We start from the raw sequence: 26,039 nt of genomic DNA, 5'->3' as shown, positions 1-26,039 counted from the left end.
CCCCACATAACAGTAATGACTCCCCGGACTGCATCTTCACTCCACACCATCCCCGATGATGGGGATTCTACTAATGGGCACGTCAAAGAGTGTACCTTGGCACGCCAGATATTTTTAAAGTCTTCACAGAGACATAATTCACATACTACACAACTTGTTCAGTGACTCAGTAGTTTTACTATCTTCACAGTTGTGTACCATGAACATATCTAATTTTAGAGCAGACTCATCACCCAGAAGGAAGTCTGGTATGCTTTGCACTCATCTCCTGTGTCTTCCTAAACACCACCGCTCTAGGTGACCACTGTGAGCTGTCTCCAATTTGCTCATTCTGAACATCACATATAAATGTGATCAGGTAGTCAAGTACTCTCTAAATGGCTTCTTTCACAACAGACTCTATCTTAGTACAATGTTTTCAAAGTTTTCCTGTTTTAGCATGTATAAATACTTCATTTTTTAAACTAACAAATAATATCCATTATATGGATATACCACATTTTATTTATTCACTTATCAGCTGGTGGACCTTGGGTTTGTTTCCACGTTATGGAACTGCTGGGAGCACTCACATGCATTTACATTTAGAGGACTACTCACATTTGGGGCCTGATAACTGTTGTTGTAGGGCTTCCTATGTACTCTTGGGAGTTTACCAGTGTCTCTGGTCTCTTCCCGTGAACTGTCAATAGAACTACAACTGTGGCTTGCTCACCCTACCATGTATGTATTTAGTAGGTGGTAATAAATACATAGGAGACAGGGTGTTAACAAGCATATTTGTTTTTATAAACCAGTGGTTCCAAGAAATAGTTTCTCCCACACTGATCCATCAGTACTCCAAACTGAAGGCTAGCTAGACTTGGTTTCATAGTTACAGAGACACCAGCATTCACTGACTAATCAAACACCAAACTGGTCTCTTCCACTTTTGTAGTCAATAATCACCTGCTGGACACCTGGATTCTCACATGTATATGAATAATGGTGACTCATCACCTCAAACTACACATGAAAAGTTACTCAAGGTGAATCAAAAGAAGTCATAGACTATAAACCCTTGTTACCATGGATCAGATTGTTTCTGATTAAAAAAATAACATTTTTGAAAGTTAGGTAAATGGAACATCATCAAAACTATAAATTTTTGTGCTTTGAAGGATACCACAAAAAGTAAAGATGACTATAACCACATGTGCTGGCTTACCAGTTTGTTTTTCATGGTTTGCTAAGTTTGATTTCTTCAACAACCTAGGACCAATTACCTAGAGATGGCACTACCTAGAGGCCAATCTGATGGAGCATTTTCTCAGTTGAGGGTCCCTCTTCTCAAATGACTCTTGTGTCAAACTGCCATAGAACTTCTTTGCAGTGCTGGAGACTGAACCCAGGGCCTTGCACATGTTAACAAGAACTCTACCACTGGGCTAAGTCCCTTGTACCTTCACAATAAGAAAATACACAATAATATGCAGAGGTAAATGAGTATAACGTCTATTCCTCGTTCCAGATGATTTTTTTAAATGTGTGTTTAAATATTACTTACATCGATATGTGAAAATTACCTACTCAAAGGAGTACTCAGAGCTGTAGCCCAGCCCACCAATATATGGAACTACACCAATCACTCACTGGTCACATAAACATTCACTCATAAGCATGAAGTAGAAAAATATTCTCAAGACCAAGGCATGGTGGTACATACAAGAACTTTCAAAACTGAGGCAGGAGAATTGAGCATTAGATACCAGTGTCTCCAGATCTGTTTTTTAAAGACTTATTTATTAATTATGTATACAGGGTTCTTACTGCATGTATGCCTTCAGGCCAGAAGAGGGCACCAGATCTCATTACAGATGGTTGTGAGCCACCATGTGGTTGCTGGGAATTGAACTCAGGACCTCTGGAAGAGCAGTCAGAGCTCTCAACCTCTGAGCCATCTCTCCAGCCCTCCAGATTTTTTTAAAGCATCATTTATGTATACGTGTATCTGTGCATGTGTGTATGAGTACCTGTGAAAGCCAGAGGAGGATATTAGGTCCCCTGGAGACAGACAGGCAGTTATGAACTGTCCAACATCAGTGCTGGGAACCAAACTTGAAACCTCTGAAGAGTAACAAGCATTTTTACCAGATTAGCCATCTTTTCAGATCCCGCCCCTCTCTTTTGGATCTCACATATCGCAGGCAGGTCTCAAACTCACTACATAGTAGAAGATAACCTTGAACTTCTGATTCTCTAGACTCTCCCTCCTGAAGGCTGAGATTTCAGGATGCACACCTCGTCCAGCCACCCTCCAGACCTTTAGAGGAATTACTTTCTTTGCTAACACTGCAGTAGCTTTTGTCCAATGCTTTATCTACAGACGCCATAAAATATTTTATGAGTGTGTATCTTTCAGACAAACTTTGTTTTCAAACTCTTAGAGAACTGTTTTTCTTTTCAAAACAGTAACTCTCTGCCAACTATATTTTCCTCTAAAACAGACACTTTAGAATTGGCTATGATATATGCAGTGTAATTTTTGTTGATTTCACTACATACATAATTAATGTTTTGATAGCTCCATATGGACTGGTAATTTAAAACCTGTTCCAAGTTTTTTCAACATTTTATTATGTTGGTTTTCTTGAAACTTGGTCTTGCTATGTAACTCTAGCTGGCCTTGAACTGATAGTAATCCACCCTCTTCAGTCTCTCAAGTGAATTCTGTGATTACAGACATATACTACCAAAAATGCCCCCCCCCCCCCCCGTCCCAAGATGGTTTCTCTGTGTAGTCCTCGCTGCACTGGAACTAGCTCTGTAGATCAGGCTGGCCTCAAACTCAAGATTCGCCTGCCTGTGCCTCCAAAATGCTGGGATCAAAGGCATGTGCCACCACCCAGCTCAATATATATTATTTTATGTATATTGGAGTTTTGCCTGCATGTATGCCTGTACACCAAGTGAGTGCCTGGTGTCCAAGGAGGCCAGAAGAGGGCATCAGATCTCTTGAAATGTGTGCTGAGAACTAAACCTGACTTTTTAAATCCTCTCTCTTACAGTACACCCTGACTGAAGTTACTCCTCCCTCCCACACCTCCCATATACCCCAGATCCACTCCTCCTATTTCTCTTCAGAAAAGAGACCTCCCAGGGGCATAAACTGAACATGGCATAACAAGTTACAATAAGCCGGGCAGTGGTGGCGCACGCCTTTAATCCCAGCACTCAGGAGGCAGAGGCAGGCGGATCTCTGAGTTCGAGGCCAGCCTGGTATACAAGAGCTAGTTCCGGAACAATGCCATGTTCATGTCAGAACTACACAAAGAAACCTTATCTTGAAAGACCAAAACAACAAAAATTACAATAAGAGTAGGAACAGACCCTCATATCAGGGATAGGTGAGGAAACCCAGTAGGAGGGAAAGGATATCGAGGAGAGGCAAAAGAGTCAGAGACACCTCTACTCCCACTGTTAAGAGTTCCACAAAAACAACAACCAGAACATACTTGCAGAGTACCTAACACAAGCCCATGCAAGATCAGTGACTGCCCCTTCAGTTGTTGCTGTTGCTTTTTTGTTTTCTTTGTTTTAATTAAAAAAACAAAACAAAACAAAAACTAGGAGAGGGACTTGTCTAATCTCTCTTTACAACAATGCTACACTGATACTTAAACTGTAATAACAGAGTTTTTTGAATAAAGTCTGCCAAACCATCCTTTAAAAACAAATAAGGGACTGGAGAGATGGCTCAGTGGTTAAGAGCACTGACTGCTCTCCCAGAGGCCCCAGGTTCAATTCCCAGCAACCACATGGTAGCTCACAACTGTCTGTATAACTCCAGTTCCAGGGAATCTGACCCCTTCATACCAAATACACATAAAGTTAAATAAATATTTTAAAAAGAAATTTATAGATTAAATATAGAAAGTTGGTTAATGGGTAAAAGATAAAGGATAGGCATAAAAGGAGAATACAGTTAACTTGATAGCAAGCTTCATTCATTCCAATGTGACTGCCCTTGGCAAAGAAGCCTGGAGAATTCCTGGTTTAACGAGTCAGTGGCTCACTTTATCTCACACCACCTGCCTCTCAGTTAGTTTCTAGTAGGTAAATATAGTAACTTGAAAATCAAAGCTTACCAGGCACCTTATCTCCCAGTTTTGCAGGTCTCAAACCTATGCACACGAATGCAGCAGATCTTGACTCTGCTGGAACAAAGATGAGCCTCATCCTAAAGCTGACAGAACTCTCCATTTCTAATCTTAGAAACAGCAATTTCCTCTGAAACAAACTCTCTTGAAGCCCCAGAAGGGCTGATTAAAGACATCTAGAGCAGGTTATATTGAATTTTCTACAGCAGGCACAAGTGTATTAGATCAAAAGGAGCATGACATAGGGAGTTAACTGTAGGACTATTTTACTCAAAGATGCCAGGAGCTGCCTAACAGCAGCTAACTGAGTGTGTTAACTATGCTGTTTTATTAAATTTAGTCAACAACCAGCATCTCTTTCTGCTTGGAACAATTAATATTAAAAAAAGGTTCAGTAGTCTCTTCCTGTCCCTTCTTGGCGTGCGTATGTCTCTCTCTCTGTCTCTGTCTCTCTCTCCTTCTTTCTCTGCTCTCTCTCCTCTAAGTAATAAATGTCCAGTTCTAAAAAAAAAAGGTTCAGTAATTTGCTGGCGATCAACTAAGGTTTGAACCCAGGTCTGCCTGAATGAACAATGCTACAAGCAGGCACTACAGTACCCTAAGGCACAACGAGACACCCGGCAGCAGATGCTCTGGACAGAAAGCCTATCACTAACTTAATACATACACTTAAACAATTCATAAAGACAAAACCAGACCCTTTCTAAGTAAAGAAAGCCAGTCACGAAATCTAATTTAATCACATATCCAAGAAGAAAATGTCTCTACTGCTGAATAAATATGCATTTTGCACATTTTGGCTTTTCCTTACTCAGTCAGCAACAGCCTTATTAGACACCAAATGTTTTCATATACTCAACCCTCTTCAAAAAAGTAGTAAATACAACTTTACATGTTCTACATAGTTTATTGTACTATGGTATAATAAAATTCCATTTCTCCAAAAAGAAGAAAAAAGCTGAGAGTATAAAGAACCTCATGAGCTTTATGATTAAGTCTTCTACAAAGTCACCACAAACACAGTCCTTCCTGCTACAAAAAGGATATAGTTTGGAGGGAGAAAATTCCAGCTCAGGACTTGGTTGGCTAGTGCAAGGTACCGCTGAAACACTGAAGACAGCTGAGCACTGAGGTTCTCCCGCCTGCTGAACTCCTGCAGAACTCCCACCGTTAACATGAAGATCTGGCGAAGGTCTTCTTCCTATGCTCAATAAATCACACAAAGTTTTGTATGACACTTAATCAAAATGCATTCCTTTTTAGAATCATAAAACAAACAAGAACCTTAAGGTTTCCATTAGATTGCTCTACTTCTTTAAGAATGTTTTCCATCTTGAGGCCTCTAACCAAAATTTACATCAGTGTGCTTCCAAGAGGTAGCATTGACTGTAATATAAATGCTCCTCCATGCAGGAAAGCCTGTGAAGGTGAGTGTAACTGTAGAGCTGGGAGAGTCAGTTGCTATAGTGCAGAGCCGTAGGACTCAAGCCAGTGCCTTCACATAACTTTACTCCAGAGCCAAACAATACACGCGAGAGACAAAGAGCCCTCACCATCTGCAATAACATTCTAAATACATGACCCTCTTCGGCATTGTGCCAGTTCTATTTTTAAGGCCAGCAGAATCCTATCAATTGAAATAGTTATAGCTAAATACGATAAAATGATAAGCTAAGGATATTTATCATAATATTCTCTTTTTGCTGTTAAAAGATGAGACCTGAATAATAAACTTACCAATTACAGTAATCAAACCCTCTTATTTACTATATCCTATATTGAAATCTCAACACAAGTCTTCAGGCGTAAGATATCAAACATTCAAAACAAATTTTCTTGCCATTAGGAATAAACTGGGCAAAAAGTAGACCGTCTAATAATTAAAACATAAAACAAAAAACCAGTACCTGAAAGACTCGTTTGCAGTTACCATGGAATTCCATACTCAGTCCAATGTTGCTAGTTTTACTTGAACTTGAGAACTCACTCAACAGTGCAGTTAGAATAGAACAGGCCAGAGTTTGCTAAATTCAATAAGAAATAACTGTAAGGCATGACTTTTTTCAAAGCTTTGTTTCAACAGATTTTGCTCAAATATATTCTCTGTATGCTGTCTGTCTGAGCTTTAGAGCTTCTAACTGCCAAGCAGAGACCTGGTGCGACTAAGACTGGCTCTCTTTGCAAAGTAATGTGGTAAATGCTAACAGTGCACCTCAACTCAAGTCAGTGCACATCAGCGTAGGACTGGAGCTCAGGACACAACTCACTCAATCCTAGAGTTCAACTGACATTTTACATAACTGTTAAATAATTAAGTAATTGTTGAATGCCCTGTTTCATTTAACTACACAACAACCCATACATTCCTTTTACACCTGAAAGGACCACGACTTGAAGAGGGTAGGTGATTACCAGGGGCCACCAACATTCAGACTTGGGGATCCCACTCTATGTTCTGATGAATGTAAAAGCATTCTCAAACAGATGAAAAGTAACACTGACTTTAGTCTCCAAAATATCAAACAGTACCTCAAAACTTATTAAATCAAAGAAAGAAACTTCTTTTTCACTGGATCCACCAGATAGAATACCACTCATTAATCTTATTCACAGATTATTTAGAGCCAAGGTAATAGGGATAGAGATAAGGATATGAATTATTTTGGCGCATTTCCAGGGGTTAAACAGAAATATGCACACTACCTCTGAACACCCGAAAGATTAAAGTCAAGATGATACTATTTCTGCAAGCTTATACAACAGCTGAACACAGTGGGACCCACCCCACCAACTGCAACATCTTTGTTCAGAAATGCTTCTGATGTTAGTACCTTGACCTTATAGATGCTTTGCTTGGCAAATCTTAGCAAACAGATATAAAGTTAAAATTCCTAAAGACTGTAAGGCTGATATTTGCTTAAGGTTAAGTGACAGTTACACAGAAAAAAAAAATACTACTTTTTAAAAAAGCACTTAAATTTTTCCTTTAAAAGTGATTTTCAAATTTTTAAAGGAAGTAGTTACTGTTTACCTCCTAATATCAATGAAAATAAGCACAGGTATGTAACTTGATGCAGGGTAGAGAGTCCAGAAGTTATCTATCAAAGGTGCTTTCTAAAATAATGAAAGTTCTCTGGATACTCTTAGTTCAGTCTTTGTGCACACATATACACTGGGTTTTTGTTGTTAATAATTGGCTATACTGAGAGTTGAGCCTGGGTCATTGTGGTCATATGGCAAGTACTCCTCATCAGAAACGAACTTAGCCCTGCCCCCACCACACACACACACACACACACACACACACACACACACACACACTCAGAGTTTATTTCAAAATATACACTACTTTAATACAAAAGTTCTTTCAGCTCTAAATCTTCAAGAAAAAATATGTGCCTGTTTAAATACCATTGTAGACTAAGGAAGATGGTTTGAGAAATCAGGTACAAGCCCCTCATAATGAGAAAATTATCCCCGTCTTACTGCTCAAAGGGATTTCAGACAGTTATCAAGTAAAATAATCTTCACTTTAAAATGGCTTCCTTTTAAATGGTTAAAGTGCCAGGCATCAGCTGAGCGTAGAGGTATCATAGTCCATAGTTCTTCAAATCCTCAGTATTTGGAGGCTGTGGCAAAGGGATCACTTGAAGCCAGCTTAAGACTATATACTGTGACACTGCCTCAAACATACTCCCCAGAAAGGTACCACTGTGTCACAGATACAGTTAAATAAAACTGATCATCTCAAATGTGATTATATGTATAAATACACATACACACATTTGTGTGCACTTATGAGAGATTCGGTGGGGGAAATATACTAAATAAAACAATAGACAAAATTAAATTAATAAAACTTGTAGGAAAATATTAACTCACTAGACCTAATAACTTCTAAGACTCTATAATTCTAAATAAGACCTTATTGTCTATAATATTATCAAGAGTTAAAATATTTGAAAAAATATCTTCTTAAAACAAGAAAATTAACTTCGGAATCTCAGGTAAGCTATCAGTCATGGAACACAATTCACACATGAACTTACATGAAAACACAGAAGCTTGTTAAATGCAAACTGCCATCATTCTTACTAAGAATGCTCTAAAATACCTTTCCATGAGTAATTTACAACTCAATGCAGGCTGGCTTCTGGTACTTTCACAAAGTGGTATAGTTTCAAACTATGATCATATTCAGATTATTAGTACAATGCCTAATTAATTATTAAAACATATATTCACAATAAAGTTTTGCTTTCATATGAAATAAATATTTCCTAAGCTCATATTCATAGTCAAATGAATGGAGGAAAAAACTAAGACAAAGCTGATAAGAACCTTGCTGGGTGACTGAGGCTTCCCACAAGTACATTGCCTTTAGCTACACAGTACAGCTCAGCAGACGGGGAGCCAAGAGGCTGGCTGCATCAATAAACAGAGCCACCTCACAAGCAAGCTCACATTTAGGATGCAGACATTAACCCTTAAAGGCAAGTGAGCATATGGTCTCATTCTCCTATCCCACTCCCAGTATTCAGAGTAGATGTACATTAACTAAGGAAAAATGAGGCAAGAACTCCTAAGAGTGGAAGGGGATCCTACAGAGGAACACTCCTTTAGCCCTTATTCTCAATACATGAACATCAAGAACAAAATGTATTCTTATCACAGGTTTGGTTTTTAAAATTATTTTTTCAGTCTATGAAAATGATACAGTATGATCTCAATTTAGAAAAACTAGAAGGTTAAAAAAGTTCAAAGGAGATAAAATTACCTACAATCTTTTTGTCTGAATTATTATTGAAAAAGTTATTTATAGCTCTTTTAATTTCTTAGTGTTTGTACCCATATTAGTTATAGAATAGCTAACAATCTATAAACTTTGTACTCCTTTTTCCATTTTAATTTTAAAACAAGAAATGGTTAAGTGCAAACTTCTGTATTTCACTACATCGCTTAGAAACACAGGAAATCCATGAAGACAATTCTACAATATGGAGAAAGCAAAGCCACTGTGAGCCCTACCTAAAATCATCACTTTCCAAAGAACTGAATTCAGTAATATTTTCAAATACTACAAACACCTAAGAATTCAATCTCTCATTAATTTGAAAATCTTGTATGGATACAAGATTAACATCATGAGCTCTAATTACACTACTACTCTAAAGGCTGCCAAATGAATAAACTCATTCCTTGGAGAAAGTGAATCAAGAACTGATTATAAAGGAACAAAGCAAAGCACTCTGCTATATATCAACAATAGTTCTCCCTATTCACAAGACGACTAAGAATACCATAAATGTGTAAGAGTCTCCATTCCTAGTACTTAACTGACAATTTAACCCCCTTACAATGACACTTTATCCTCACTCATTATACCGTAATGCAAAGCAAAAAGCAGTGCCAATAGAGAATTTCCCAGGTCAGAAGTAAGAACTACCAACCCTGCCTGGGAGAGAGCACCAACTTTGGGTCTCACTTACCACTGGAGAAGGTTCTGTCTGCTTGCTGCAGGCATTCAGTGCTCAAGAGACACAGTGCAGTGCCTTTTACTCTCCCTCCAACGACCAGCACTTTCAAGTGCTATCCCTGCCCTGGCAGTCACGGCCAGATAGCATTCTATACTATAGACAATGACTCTGACACTTAAGAGGGCCAAAAACAAAAGCTGTTGTTGGAATTCTGATGAAAACCGAGAAACAGGAGATTTTCATACCAAAGAGGGATCTGACTGAAACTACAAGCACAATTCACAGTTTTAAGAAGTTATCACAAGAATGCTTGTGATTCTTTATGATCTAAGATCTAAGATCATAAAGAATAAATTCATATCTGTTACTTTCTAAATTCAGTAAGTTTGTATCTGTTAGTTTCTAAATTCAACAAAAACATTAAAAAAAACTTACACTTTGTACATTTTTCTAAAAGAAGTTCTTTTATATCAGTTATATGTCAATAAATAACTACTTGGGAAACCACTCAAGAAAAAGGGCCTTAGGTCCTTTGACAAAAGGATGTCCGCTCTCCTTGCTTGCCGATTATGTCTGCTTCACAGGTTCCCTCAAGTGCCCTTTCTCTACAGTTCACTGCTGCTGGCAACAGAAAAACCACCAGCAGACAGTTTACCAATCATTCTCATTTGTTAATTTAGAAAGCAAGTAACAAAATCTATTGTGCTGGTGTCCAAGATAAATTATAAATAAAAATACTCTGTAGGAATCCTTAGGGACACAGGATGCCTACTGTGTAGACCAGAGAAACAGAAATATGTCAATTCAAACATTCTGTTTTTCATTTAACTGTAGGCAAGGCATTTCATTATCATGCTAATAAAGTCTCATCTCTAATCCAGTTATGGTCGGTTCAAATGCAATGATAAATTGTTAAGTGTTGGGGGCTGTGAACCCAGACCCTGAATTTCCTGTAAACAACTTGTTCAGCTGCTCTGAGCAAAACAACTTGTTTTTCCTGTGTTTGTAGCTACTCTGAGCATGAGACCCTCAGGAGTTCCTGATGGCAGTGGTTTCTGGTGGGTTTGCCTAGGGTGTGGCTATCAGTTAAGGATCCATATCCATAAGTGGCTCTGGTAGACAATAAAGGGGCGTTCTATTTTTTTAAGATTTATCACGCATACAGTGTTCTGCCTACATATATGCTTGCACATCAAAAGAAGGCACTAGATCTCATTATAGATGGTTATGAGCCATCATGTGGTTGCAGGAATTGAACTCAGGACCTCTGGAAGAACAGCCAGTACCCTTAACCTCTGAGCCATCTCTCCAGCCCCTAAAGGAGCATACTTGTTTCAAGGATGACCCATGTCTCTGTGTGTCTTTGTGTTTTTAAATCTCCAGGCCCTTGCACGGCTCGTGGATGGTCCTGTAGTATACATAGTAGTACAGACAGTACAGTAAGTACTATGTAAATGCAGCAATTAGAATAAGCTAGAGTGAAGGTAGTATTTTTATAATTATCATTAAATTGGGCTGTTTTGGTCCTACCTCTTAACTACCATCTAGTTCTGTCAAATTAGAATGCAAGATAAATTATCACTTAGAAATAAGAAGAGGATTGTTAAATACTGCTTGAATCAATGAATTTTCAGTTACTTGTATTGTTAACATAGGAAGAGGAAGAAAATAAATGAATGTTTCCTAGTATTTTCGTAAAAGATTAATTTTTATGTGTATCAATGCTTGCGTTTAGGAATGTAACCAGATGAAGGCATCAAAACTCTTGGAATAGGAATTACAGACAGTTGTGAGCCACCATGTAGGTGCTGGGAACCAAACCCAGATCCTCCACAGGAATAGTTAAGTGCTATTAACCACTGAGTAATCCTTCTTAAATTCTACTCCCATCTTTGTTGTTATAAATTTAGAACAATAAAGCAAATAAAAAACAGTGCAATAAAGTCTCAATTTTATAACTCATTAGATGAGAATGCAGTTCAGCTAGTAGAATGCTTGCCTAGGATGCATGAAGCTCTGCTTTTGATTGCAGCCATTGCATAAAACCATGTGTTGGTGTAATTCTGGTAGTTGGCTGTAATTCTGGTACTTGGGAGATGGAGAAGTCCAAGATATCCATGGCTATATCCCAAATTTTTGGCTCAAGCTGAGATACATGACACCCGCTCTCAAAGGAAACTGTTTACATAGTATGGCTTTTCATTGAAGTACTAGAAATTCAAAAGTTTACTTACTGGGTGACAATTTAAAAAACTCTGTCTTCATATTAAAATTCTTACAATAGCACTCATACTTCTCTTCAAAGTCATTCATTTCATGCTGATGGAAAAAAAAAACCCTCAGAGACAGCTTGCCTTCCTCATTCACAAGCACAAGACCCCAGCTGACAAAATAGAATGCTCTTGTTCAGAGGGAGGATTGTCTCTTATAATAGCCTGGCTCTTGCCTCAGGATCTTTATTACCAAGAATAAACTGTATGGAAGGTTGCCATACTATATAGCAAACCTCCAGCTGCTCTTCTAAGAAAACATCAATGAGACTTTGCGATAAGGGAGATTAACTAGGCTATCACATCCAGGGGCAGCCCTGGGTAGACAAGTGAATTTCTCACCCACTTCTGCTCAACATGAAAAACAGGAAGAAAGGAGGCTTAAATGCTGCATTAACCATCTTTCAAAATGATTTAACATAGGCTTAGCTTATTATGTCTAAAGGAAATAAAGCAAACATGAAATAGTTTCAGTGTCAGCCTCAAAAATAACTTAAGCAAAACAAAAGAAAAAAACAAAAAAAGAAAAAAATATATAACCTAAGTTACCTTTTTAGGAAAGAGAACTTCCCTAGCTCTCTCAAACTAGTTTTGACAATAGGCCTGACAGTTCCCAGCTGAGATGAAATAAACACAATACCCATCACAATCACGGAAGACAGCCTGCTCACAAAGATGAGCATGAAATGACATAGTTCTCAATTGCACCAACAACATACCATGGCATACAGAAAGCTATACCATCTAAGAAAAGGTTTTATGTCCTACTCTGGTTTATTTTTGTTTTGTCTTATTATTTTTAGATAACTATTTTTTTCTTTCTTTCTTTCTTTTTTTTTTTTTTTGAGACAGGGTTTCTCTGTGTAGCCCTGGCTGTCCTGGAACTCACAGAGTGCTGGGATTTAAGGCATCAGCCACCACCACCAGTCCAGATAACTGTATTCTAATGATAAAGAAAGGGTATGGATTTGAGAGCCTGGGAAAGATATGGGAGGAATTGAAGAAAGAGAAATATAATTAGGATATATTGTATTTTAAAAAAAAACTATCTTCAATAAAAAAGTAGTTTTTAAAAAAGGTTTTATGAAGTCTGAAGATCTATATCTTTACAGCAATAAAGCAAGGCACTATGCTCAAATATCCACTCCCAATGTTTTACATGCTTATGAAGCTTCCTATAAAATGACTTGCAAGAAACCACATCATAATTCTTTAAAGCATTTAAAGGAAAGCTAAGCTGTGGACTATTGTATATACACAATAATTAGCTTTCACCAGCAGATACGGTTGTCTGTTGTGGAATATTTCTTTACACTGTATGTGTTGCTATGATTTGCTTGGTTTAATAAACAAGCTGATTGGCCAATAACTGAACAGGATAAAGTTAGGTGGAAAAGGAGAATGATGGGATGAGGAAGGGCAGAGTCAGAGGGGTCACCAGCAGACACAGAGGGAACAGGAGATGAATGTGCCGTGCTAATAAAGGTACCATCACATGGCAGAATGTAAATAAGGAATATGGGCTAACTTAAAATGTAACAGCTAGTTAGTAATAAGCCTGAGCTATTGCCCGAGCATCTGTAATTAATATTAAGCCTCCAAGTGGCTATTTCGGACCAGGCAGGTGGGACAGGAAAGTGTCCCAACACTTAGAATAGTTATACAGGGTGAATTATTAGAGCTCATGCTTCCAAGATTCTGCAAAGAAATGTTGGGAGGCTGCTAAGAACTTGGTACAAACAGTTGCTGCATTAGCAGCCTCTGAGATGATGTTAGGACACCTGGTTTACATACTAAGGAACTAATGCCCAGAGAATTTGCAGTGTTTATGTGTTTCGTTTAAGTAGGTAGTACTTGACAGAGCTATAACTAAGTATTAATAAAAAAAGAAAAAAAAAATCAGTGTTCTACAGTTGCTAATTGCCCCAAAACCCATGTAAATACATTCATGAGACTAGTACAGGAAGATAGATAACCAACACCAATATTTTGAAGGGAAGCAGCCAAGCTATAGTTTCTGGCCAGTGAAGGTTCATGGAGCTTACATTCTAGAAGTGACAAGAGGGAACTGAGTTATCTGACTGAATAGCTCCTCAGGTCAACTGAATGGCTCAATAGATAAAGGTAGTTGCCACCAAACCTGGCATGAGTTCTATCCTTGGAACTCATGGTTGAAGGAGATAACTGACTCCCAAAAGATGTCCTTTAACCACACAAGTGCTATGGCATACACACATGTATACACAATAGCAAATGGAAGGTTTTAAGGAAAAAAAGACATCAGATGATTTCTATTATTGGCACCTCTTCATATATCAGATAAAACCACCATACAAAGGTTTCTGGCTATTGATTGTTTCAGCATGCTACTTTCCTACCAAAGCTCTACTCCTTCCTTTGAAGGCTATTCATGTCTCTGAGACTATAATGAAGCCTTAAATTCTTGGACCACAAATTCTTCATCATCCAAGAGAAAGATACATGAGAACATTTCACTAGTCTTCAATCTCATTTTCTGGACCTACCGAAGGGGCTGGTTTCACACCTCTCTGCAAGGACAAGCACAAATGGCAATGTGTGCTTTTCACTCAACACATAAACAGAGAATTTTTTTGTTTGTTTTTTGAAAAAAAGTTTCTCTGTGTAGCCTTGGCTCTTCTGAAACTCACTCTGTAGACCTTTTTTTGTTTTGTTTTTTAAATTTAATGTTTCAATGTGACTAGTGATCTCATTCCATCCTATCATTGAAAATGGTTCTACATACTGAAATGCTAATAATTTAGAATTCCTTGGTCCTGTTATTTAGAAATTTTACTTAAAAAAAAAAAAAAAAAAAAAAAACCCTTGTTGCATATGGTGGCACATGCCTTCAATCCTAGGGATTGAATCCTGGAAACTAAAGAAAAAGTTTAAGGACAGTCTGTTACTGTGTTACTGACTAGTCTGGAGCTCACTGTATAAGAGAAGGTCTCAAAAACTCTATGTGTGAGGTATGGGGGCAGGGTATATATGTGTGGGGGTGTCTTATTTTGACAATTTAAAGAATATCAAGGATATTAAATTTATCCAAATGTAAGTACTGTGGATATAGCAAAATGTTTTCTAACCATACTGTCTGTTCTATTACTTGTAGAACATAGTTATTTTGGTGGCTCAAACAAGTCTAACTATCAAGCTGCCATGAACTACTTTTTGTGCTACATCAAATCTATGTAAGGAAAAAGAAGAAAACTCAGTCCCCATCAGGGACTAGGAAAGGCAGGACAAGTTACCTATGCTGTATTCTCCCAGTGCAAGAGACAAGCAGGAGGGCAAGGGTAAGCTGCAGACCCCTGCACTAAAGCCCCAGCTGGAAGAACAACAAACTAGCCCAGGAAGCATTACTCACAGTCTCAGTGTCACAGTTCAGTCTAATCCCGTCCACTGCAACAAGCCAGACTACCAAAATGCAACAAGATGTCCCAAAGCAAAAACTAAAAGGGGGGGGGGGGGGGGGGGCAGCAATTTAACTCAGAACATCCAGGGTGGTAAGCACCTGGCCACACTTAGAATCGTTACCATGAAAGGGAACACTACAAGTTCATGCAGGTTATCTGACCATCATTCTACAACTGCTCTAGCACTAGCACAGATCTACACCAGAAACAGAGACAGCCTATACATGAGGGAGGGGTGTGGTTCAGGAGCAATGCACTTGCTGTCAAGGGTCTGGGCTCAAGTCCCACCATGACAAATAAATAAGTGCCATATCTCTTACAGAAGAGTCCTGAAGAATGGCATATAGCCTCACACAGATAGTTCTCAAGTAATTCAAGAAAATGAATTGTGAATAGTTAAAAAAGAAAAAAACTACCAAGAATATTTAACATCTGATACTTAAGAATCAGAATTGCCAGGCACTACCAACCCCAGTTCTAAAGGGATCAATCTAGAAGGATCGATCAGAGCTGGTCTGTAATACCAACTTCTGCTTCTCCAGCCTCCAGCAAAATTACTACAACCAGACATTCCCGAATGTGGACAGGAGGGGAACTCATGCTCCCTGAAGGAATTTGGTCAAGAACAACAGCCTGACATCTGCTCACCTGACAGAACCATCCGAAGTCATGGTGTAGTTAATGATTTTTATTATGCCAGATACCACTTATTTTTATTTTTTTTATTTTTATTTTTTTTTGGATTTTTCGAGATTTTTAACTCAACCATGTCTATAATTATTGGTACTTTCCAATGCTTATTAAAACTGAGGGTGGGGAAATGTTCAATAGAAATGATGAAGAATAATGAAAACCCAAGTGCAGTGGTACATGCCTTTAATCCCAGAATTCAGAAGGCAGAGGGAGAAAGGCAGATCTCTGAATCCCAGGCCAGCCAGGGTTCCATGCTAAGCCCAAGTCTCCCCACCCACAGAAAAAAGAATATCATGATATATTCACTCATTATGTTTTACAATCAATTAAAATGATTATGAGTACAGTAGCAACATATAAAAACATAGACTCAAACAAAAAGGCTAAATATATTTTATCTGTAGTATACACACATATTTAAAAATCAGAAGAAATGCCTAAACAAATAAAACTGCTTGGCACATTAGTTTGTATGCTTTGGTTTTATACTACTATTGCCAAAATGCTACTGTGATAGGCAAAATGAAAAAATTTTATAGATACAAGCAGTTAGCATACTTACCACAGTGGGATTGCCACTACTTATCAATTGGCTGACTTCATGAAAAATGCTTTTGCAGTCAATTGACTTATCTAATGATCCTCGTTTTACAATTACTGCTACTGCTAATAGAATCTGTTCCCGAACATACTTTTGGAGGCTGCAAAACATAAAAAGTGCGAAAATATTTACCTATATCTACTATTAAGATAGGTGGCACCTCTGAGTGACATTACAAACATCCATTCCCAGCCAAGTCATTCTGTAAAAGCCTATTGATCACAAGGGCACGGAGATTTAAATGCCTCTTTGGAACTCCTTCTTAAAGGTCAGCCTACAGAAACAGCAACCTTATAATGTAACCTCTCAAATATCACAAAGATGTGCCCTTGCACCCTGGGACAAGTCACACCCCTTACCATAGGCAACAAGACCAATCCCAGATTTCCCGGAAGAGTTCCAATGTCCTATTGTCCTGATTAATTATTAATAATGTTTACTGTTCCTTTCAAATGTATCAGTTTGGACTTAAGTTATACATACAGTTCATGCAACTTTAAAATTTGCGACAGCCACGTGCCTTCTCTGCTCTCTGACCTCACCCTTCCCACACACTCAGTACAACAGGCATATGGATCTCCTCAGTTCCTGGCTCCACACTCTCATACTGCCAGGCCTATGAATGTCCATTCCCTCTGCCAAAACCATGGTGCCACTTCCTGCAGAAAGCTATCACTAAAGGCTCAAGGCACCAGCATGAGGCATGTCTTACCTGTTATAACTAAACTCTATCCTGAAGATCACCACCTCACTCATAAGCACACTAGTATATGTAAAACTCAGAATTTACCATATAGAAGGCATTTATTGAACATCTACTTTCAAGCATGTGTCCCTACATCAAGACTAAAATCAAAATGTTCCTACAAAATACAGATTTGGGCCGGGGGTGGTAGCATATGCCTTTAATATCAGTACTCAGAAGGCAGAGGCTATATGAACCTCTGAATGCCAGCCTAGTCTACATAGCAAGTTCCAGGCCAGGCAGGACATCATAGTGAGACCCTGCCTAAAATGGGGGGGGGGGGGGGGGGGAAACAAAAAACAAAAAAACCTCTACTGGCCAAGAATTAGAAAATTAAAATTTACTGAGTTTTATGCAGGTTTTTTTTAAATTAACATGTTCAAAAAATACTGTTAACTCCATTAATTATCAGAAAGTTAGCAAGAAATATTAGTCACATATATCAGGCAAGGTCACAGAATCAATGTAGCAGAACAGGAATGCACATTTCTTTCTTGACTATTATGCTACCTGTCCCTTGGAAAGGAGGCACGGTATAACAAAGCTGTACATATAATGGTGAGGACCTAAATACATAATCCCTGTGTACACTAGACTGTACAACATAAGCTATCTGTATAATTACCTATATAGTACACCAAATTTGCTACTTGACTTTAATCCACAACAGCAAGTGGATTAGATAAATTAGATTCTATAAAATAAGAATGTCAATGTCATTAAAGATCAAAAAAAGGGAGCAGAATTACTCTCACTTTAAAAGGGATGTAACAGGAGTTGGAGAGCTGGTTTAGTGGTTAAGAGTACTCGTTGATCTTGCAAAGCACTTAGGTTTGGTCCCCAGCACCTATTAGTAGCTCAAAACCACCTATAACTCCAGCCCTCTTCTGAACTTTTGGGGCACCAGGCATACACATGGTGTGCATATACACATAAAGAAAAAATACCCATACAAAGCAGCTGGAGAGATGGCTCAGCAGCCAAGAGCACATTCCCTGCACACACATGGTGCATCTATAACTCCAACTGTAGATCTGGCACCTTCTTCTGACTTAGGGAACATGGGTTCAGTTCCCAGCACACACACGGTGGCCCACTACAATCTATAACCCCAATTCTAGGGGATATGACACCTTCTTCTGACCTTCACAGGCACACATGTGGTACACATATATGCAAGCAAAAAAACTCATACATATAAAATAAATACATCTAATAAAAATTAAACTACTCGGGCTGGAGAGATGGCTCAGAGGTTAAGAATACTGGCTGCTCTTCCAGAGGTCCTGAGTTCAATTCCCAGCAACCACATGGTGGCTCACAACCATCTGTAATGAGATCTGGTGCCCTCTTCTGGCCTGCAAGTATACATGCAAGCAGAACACTATATATGTAACAAGTAAATCTTAAAAACAAAAGAAAAAAAATTAAACTACTCATGTACACAAAATAATTTTTTTAACTAAAAAAAGGCATAATAACTGAATATAACATCTAACTTGTAATCAAATCCTGGACTAAAAGACAACATATTTTACCTAATGATAGAAAGAAAATATTAATATAAACAAAGAGACAGACTACATATTAACAAGAAAAATGGCCTATGATGGAAAGATATACCTAACATTAGTAAAATAATTGAGGAACTCAGAATATGCAATCAGAATGATATTAAGTAATGATATAAATAGGACAATTAGGTCTAGACTATTGACAGTGTGGTCTCAGGAAAGACACACTCAAGTATTTAAGATGAAAACATTGTAGTGTGCATGGCAGTTTGCTCAAATGTGACAAGATGTTAACTGAGTTGCCAGGTGGTGGTGGTGCACACCTTTAATCCCAGCTCAAGAGGCAGAGGCAAGGCCTGTGAGTTCCAGGCCAGCCTGGTCTACAGATGAGTTCCAGGACAGCAGAGGCTACAAGAGAAACCCTGTCTCGAAAAACAAAAATGAAAACAAGTTAACTGAGCTTCTACCAGGAAAGGGGTGTGTGTGTTCACTGTGCTGCTGTGTCATCTTTGCCAAAAGTTTTAAGAAGTCCTCAAAATAGTGTAGGGAAGGGGGCTGGAGAGATGGCTCAGAGGTTAAGAGCATTGCCTGCTCTTCCAAAGGTCCTGAGTTCAATTCCCAGCAACCACATGGTGGCTCACAGCCATCTGTAATGGAGTCTGGTGCCCTCTTCTGGCCTGCGGGCATACACACAAACAGAATATTGTATACATAATAAATAAATATAAAAAAAAATAGTGTAGGGAAGAGGCAGTGCTTACCTATCATACACAAGATCTTGGGTTCCACTTCCTGATACCATACACAGCACTAACACACACAGTTGGGGGGAATCAAGTGAACTTTTTCAACACAGAACCTTTTGTAATCAACTCTAAAATAGTCTCTAAACTAATTAAAGTGATTTGAGAATGGAATTAACCTGGATAGCAGAAGAAGCACATATATAAACATCAAGGAATATCTCTCCCACATTATATCTACCCCAGCTCTCAGCGTTCTGGGTTTCATGGAATGGAATGGGAAAGGCTGCCAAGGAGGTCAAAAGTTCTACTGAGACTCCGACTACTTAGGAAGGACACCCTGTGACAACAGTTGCCTTAACCACATGAAAAGTGCCATCAAATCACTGTAGGATCAAAGTAAAAGCAGATCAAAAACCCAGAGAAATAAAGACCTGGGAGCAGGGTGTCACAAAGACTGCTCGCCAGACACAGGGGTCTAAATACTAAAGCTACTAGTGGCATAAAACTATCTATTTATTTTTTTCCTTTCAGTTTTTAGTAATACTCTTATACTGTAGGCCAGTCTAGCTCTGAGCTTACAGTGGTCCTTCTGCCTTTGCCTTCGAAATCAGAGGTGTGATGTGCCCCTCCTAGTTTAAAACAAAACAGAAAACCTGAGCTACATACATACTCAGCCCCTAATTCTTTAAACTCTCGCTACAGATAAACATAGACTTTATGTTTAGTTCCTTTTATTATATAAATATAAACACAAAGATTTCTCTCAACTTCTTTTTAATCATAAGAATACACTATCAAATTTTATTTCAAATTATTTTGCCAGGATAAAGATCAAAACAATCATCATTATCATTAAAATATAACAAATATGTGTCGATTCCATACAAGAACAAACACACAAGCTTGTAAAAATGTTTAAACAGTAACAAAAATTCACTTTACCTCTACTAAAATCTGATTTTTTTCAAAGTAAACAAAGAATTTAGTGCTTTTTCTTCTAAAATATTTTCCATGCACACACATGTACCATTTGGCTTGTTGATGGCTTAATTTCTTCCTCTTCCTCTTGGGGATACGCAGCTACATCTTATATTACTTAGCCCATGCTAAGCTTTGTAAACATATTAAAAGAAATAAAATATCCTACCACACACCTAAGAACAAGTAAAGGTAAGTTCTGACAGAGTCAAAAGTAAAGTTGTATTTATAATCACATTCTTCAAAATTCAACAATAAAGCTATTTTCTTTAGTATCAGAAACTTAAGAAAAGTTATGATTTCATCAAGTATGAAAGCAAACTACAATCATATGTATGAATTTTCTTTTTTTTTCCAAAGATTTATTTATTTATTATGTATTCAGTGTTCTGCCTGCATGTATCCCTGCAAGCCAGAAGAGGGCACCAAATCTCACTACAGATGGTTGTGAGCACATGTGGTTGCTGGGAATTGAACTCAGGACCTTTGGGAGAGCAGGCAAAGCTCTTAACCACTGAGCCATCTCTCCAGCCCCATATATGAATTTTCAAACTACAAGCCCTAGGAAAGAGCTTGCCCATAAACATCATTAAGAAGAAGGGATCTCTAAAAGGACAGATCAGAGGCTGAACAAGGGTATTTTAGCAGTGCCACCCCAAGTACTTACTGAGGCCTTTGCAAGACATAGGTTAGGAGGAATGTTCTCAGCGACTCGATACTGCCTTTTTCCAAGAGAACCCATTCTCGGACAACTGCTTCCATTATGGCTGTGGCAGCTTGAAATAAGACATAGTCCACTTTACTCGTTTCTGGGAAGAAAATTAAAATTTCTCTTTAAATAGTAATTCATATGATCTTGTGTATTTTGCATTTATTAATTTTAAGACAGAACTTTTCAGACAAGGAATAAGATGGTTACCTGTTCTGTTTTTAATCCAGTGACCTTGCTCTAGCACCACAAAGAGGTTAGTTCCTCTCAGAAGACACCTCAGGCAGGTGGCAGCTAATCACCGATCACAATTTTCACAAACTTTCCTCACCTCTCTTCAACTGTTACTTCCAAAGCATGAAGAACTAAAAAATAACACAGCTTTAAAAGGTAAAAATAAAAATATGAAGCAATCAGAAAGTGTACTAAGAGATTCTCACCCTGTGCAAAACTGGAATGTTTTATTTGAAAAATATCTTATTAAATTGGTCTTTGAACATTACTATTTGTGATGAGTCATGCTGCCAAAATACTGCAGCTTTTAAGTAAGCCTTCAGCAGGATGGCCCACCTCAATAGCAAGTTCAGAAATAAACAGTCACATGGAAGGTCTTTGTTTCAAATGGTCAAGTACAATGAGCCACATTTACGCAAGGTGAGAAGTTCTCCTTACTTTTCTGATTGCAGTAGTGATCAAACTGAGTAATCCCAAGGCTACACTTAGAAAGACCCAGCTACCTGGCAAACTCAGAGGAGCTGAGCTACAACCTGAACCAGAGAAAAAATAGAAAATTAACACACCTTAGAAATATTTTATACTAATTGTCTATTTTTTCTCTTAGTGTATACTGCTACAGTTTTCAAACAACATTATTAAAAGGGAGAAACAGTCAAAATGAAGTCAAGAAAAAGTAGAAATTCTTTGAAGGTCTACAAAATAACCGTGTGAAACTCTTAAGTCTGAATAGACTTCAGATTATGTACCAAGATCACTGGGTATGAGTATCCGAAAGCCACAAGAAATAAACTCTAGGCCTAGAATGGTGCCTTCTAGAACTAAAGGCAGAAGTACAGACATGCACTGTTTTCTTTCTAACTCAAACTTGGGTCATTAAAAATGTTACTCCTAACACATTAACTATGAAAATACAGGCTGAAAGGTGCACCCTGACTGAGAGTATGTCACTGTAGACAGGACTTCTGAATACAGCAAAAGTAGAAAGAACCAATCTGGGCCTTTTGTTTCTACATTTTGATTAGTCTGTGCTATCTTAACATGAACTGATTGAGATGATGATTAGAAGTCACAAAAATTTAGAAACTTTAAAATACAATAAATGATTAATTTTAAAAAAATGAATAGTTTCTGAAAATGCGATCTCATTACTAAAAAAAAGTTTAACTTTCCAAGAGTGAGGGTGGAGTGGTAGATTTTATTCTAAGAGTCAAACAATTTTAGCCAGAAACAGGTTACATCTATCTCCCTTAAGAAGAAATACGACTGTGTCTGGTGAAGGGAAGTTAAAGAATCTCACTCTAGATTTCTCTGAGAGGATGATGGTTTTGTCTTCATGTCCATCTACAATGAAATCCTTAACTACAGATTTGAAGAAGAAGGTAAAATACGAAGGCTTCACAGAACGTTAGGAAGAGCAAACATCATCGTCTTCAACTGCTGTCTATTACAGATACAGAAACTGATGTCCCAATGGAGAGGAAATGTGAGGTCACATGACTCCCTAAAGTAACACTGATCTATGCTAAGCACCTGCCACCAAAGGCAAGACCAAGTAGGTACTTTTGTCAGGCATGAGCCCTGAAACACCCTTATTTTAAACTACATATGCCTCTACCATAGTCTTTTTTCTGTCCTACACAAGAATGACATTTGAAAGTCTTCAAGAGACACTTTTTAACTTTTCTTCAACATCCACCTCTACATGGCAGGAAATGAGGGTCTAATTTATTAAGAAACTGTCTCTAAAGAATGGAGAAATACTGGAAGAGAAAGTAAAATTCTAAATTGAAAAGTAGGACTTTTTCAAAGAGTATTGCAGTTTCTGATAAACACTATTATTAGCTACCCAAAGAGTATATTTACACATAGCATAAACGTGTAAGAGGAGCTAGAGCGCTCTACACGCTAGCAAGTACTCACTAGCAGAGCTTCCTCTTCCTCACACACGCAAGCCTCGGTCTCCCTGTCCCATGAGGATGACTGACACTGCAAGGTCTTCCTGCCGAGCTGACAACTCAGCTAGAATGTCTGTCTCCCTGGAGGAAGAGCTGCTGCTGGCTACAGCGCTGCAATTGCCTGCTTGGGGCTGCTTTCTAGAAGGTCTTCTTTGCTACCATAGTAACTTCAACAGTTATGGACTAGGAATCATTTGGGGGTGAGCATTCAAGACACGGTTTCTCTGTGTAGCCTTGGCTGTCCTGGAACTCAAACTCACAGAGATCCATCCGCCTGCCTCTGTCTCCCAACTGCTGGGATTAAAGGTGTGCGCCACCACCGTCCAATTTATAATAAATTATATTTTATCTCAAACATGACAGCACCTTTCGGAGAAAAACTTAAAGTGAACTGAGTAATAAAGAGAAACTAATCAAAAAGTGTTCTAAAAACAAAAGTAAGTCTACTACAGATGATCAGCCACTGCAGTCTGACCTGAAAGGCTTCTGTTCCAATCATACGGCTGTAAACCGAAATGCCAGCTCTCCTAGCATAATAACACCTACCAAAAAGTAGTAAAGTCTCAGTTGAAAGATAAAATTGGCAGTGTTACCAAAGACAATTTTCCAAATACAGAGAAGTCAAGTTTCCTAGCCCTATTGGATATTCTGTTTTGTTTCACTGTGTGCTGGCTGCCTAAGATAAGCAAATGGAATCCAATTCTCCCTGAGAAGGCAAAGAAGTGCCACAGAGGTGACTTCAGAAGTAGTAAGCCAATTCCTCACATTTCTTGGTTATTTCTTTAGCAAGAATTAAACTCAGTCTTGTTTGTTCTTAAAAGAAATATTTAACCTTAAAAAACTAGTAGGTTCCTGAGTGCCAAAGATTTCTTAGGTGAAATAATCTAAAAGTTCACTTGCGGAGAAATACACAAGCATGCAGTATGCACACACATGCATACACACAGAGGCAGAGGCATAGATACACACAGAAGAGCGCACACAGAGGTACACACACACACACACACACACACACACACACACACGAGCAAAGAAAGCAAAAACTAAAAGGGAAACAAAAGGGTAGGAGAAAGAAATGAAGAAAAATGAGAAACACATAAAACTGAAGCCAGCAGTAAAGGAAGAGTTTTAAGAGGAAAGAGAAGGGAAGCATCAAAGAGAAAAATCTCCCCTTTATCAGAATATATTTCCCAGACATTCTACAAAATGACATCTAATCCCTAAGTAAGAATGTGAAAATTCTGAGTTGTGATTGACTGCCACTTGTATGAGAAGTCTTCTTAGAGGAATTTGCCCTTCTGTGCTGGTGGTGGCAACTGAGTAAGGGGTTAAAAAAGATTTTCGGTGAAGTTTAGATGCAAACATTATGTAATCAAGGGCTTTGCGATACATTAATGATAGACAGTGAAACCCAAGCTGACTTTGAAAGCACGACTAGAAATAATGGTACTGCTCTTTCCAGTGTGTCCAGACACGCTGAGCTCTTATAAAAGCCACCGTATGTCATAAATACACGCGCTGAAACAAGAGCGCTATAGGAAAATAAGTGCTAACAAAATGTTTATAACTTAGTCAACAATGACAGCTGCATTCAACAGAAAGTCAGATGACACACTGGGGAACCTGAGACAAGGAAGGTGAAGTATCTAACGTGAACCTCAAATTCCAGTTACTTTAAGTTAACAATTTAACACAATGGTCTCTCATACCTGTTGATTTGGAATAATTTCAAGGTAAGATGAGGTCTTAGCCCCTTTAAACTCTTTAGGCCGATGTCTTAGTTCTTTTTATTTAGCATTAATTAAATATACTGTACAAGTAAAAGAACACATTTCTTAGTAACAGAAACAAATCCATTCAAGTATAAAACTTGACCACTGGTAAGTCCATAAACAGCCTCACTTTGCACTGAAAAGACACCTGTTACAACTACTGCTCTAAAGGTAAGATCTGAAAAAAAAAAAAATAAATAAAGGTAAGATCTGAACAAGACAGCTACCTTCCTACTGTTGCTAGCTTCTGTCAGACAAAACAGCCATGTATTTTAGATGGTCTTCTTCAAAAAACAAAAACCCGGAGCTGGAGAGATGGCTCAGAGGTTAAGAGCATTGCCTACTCTTCCAAAGGTCCTGAGTTCAATTCCCAGCAACCACATGGTGGCTCACAACCATCTGTAATGGGGTTTGGTGCCCTATTCTAGCCTGCAGGCATACACACAGACAGAATATTGTATACATAATAAATAAAGAAATAAATATTTAAAAAAAAAAACAAAAACCAAAAACCCCAGTAAAATAAAGTAATGTGACTATGTTTACTTTATTGTTCACACATGTTTATTTTACATGACAAAACGGGCATCTCCCAAGACCTTAAGAAGCCATGCCCATGAAGGCAAATGGTGTCATTATTCTCATTGCACAGATGACAGAGGCCCAGAGAGGCTGACCTCTTCAAGTTGACAATGTGCAGTGCACACCACTGGCAGCCAGATCTCATAATTCAACAGAACTCTTCCTCTACGACCCAAGACCTCTC

General features: G+C 38.3%; 1 protein-coding gene across 2 annotated transcripts in view; it reads right to left on the bottom strand.

Annotated features, from left to right (window-relative positions):
* Xpo4 (exportin 4) overlaps window positions 1-26,039 on the bottom strand; it is an 88,577-nt gene that overhangs the window by 45,600 nt on the left and 16,938 nt on the right. Inside the window, exons 2-6 of one of the 2 annotated variants that reach the window (XM_038310140.1) lie at window positions 21,520-21,674; window positions 21,268-21,409; window positions 16,579-16,717; window positions 6,047-6,163; window positions 5,187-5,340 (exon numbers count right to left, since the gene is read on the bottom strand). In XM_038310140.1, coding sequence (XP_038166068.1) covers window positions 5,187-5,340; window positions 6,047-6,163; window positions 16,579-16,717; window positions 21,268-21,362 — 505 coding nt within the window. In that variant the 5' untranslated portion in view covers window positions 21,363-21,409; window positions 21,520-21,674. The remainder of the gene's footprint in view (window positions 1-5,186; window positions 5,341-6,046; window positions 6,164-16,578; window positions 16,718-21,267; window positions 21,410-21,519; window positions 21,675-26,039) is intronic. The other variant, XM_038310139.1, reaches the window with a different exon arrangement.

The sequence above is a fragment of the Arvicola amphibius genome, chromosome 13 (assembly GCF_903992535.2).
Source record: "Arvicola amphibius chromosome 13, mArvAmp1.2, whole genome shotgun sequence".
NCBI classification, from domain to species: domain Eukaryota; kingdom Metazoa; phylum Chordata; class Mammalia; order Rodentia; family Cricetidae; genus Arvicola; species Arvicola amphibius.
Note: the sequence above shows the minus strand (reverse complement) of the source record. Positions and strands in the feature narration are given on the sequence as shown.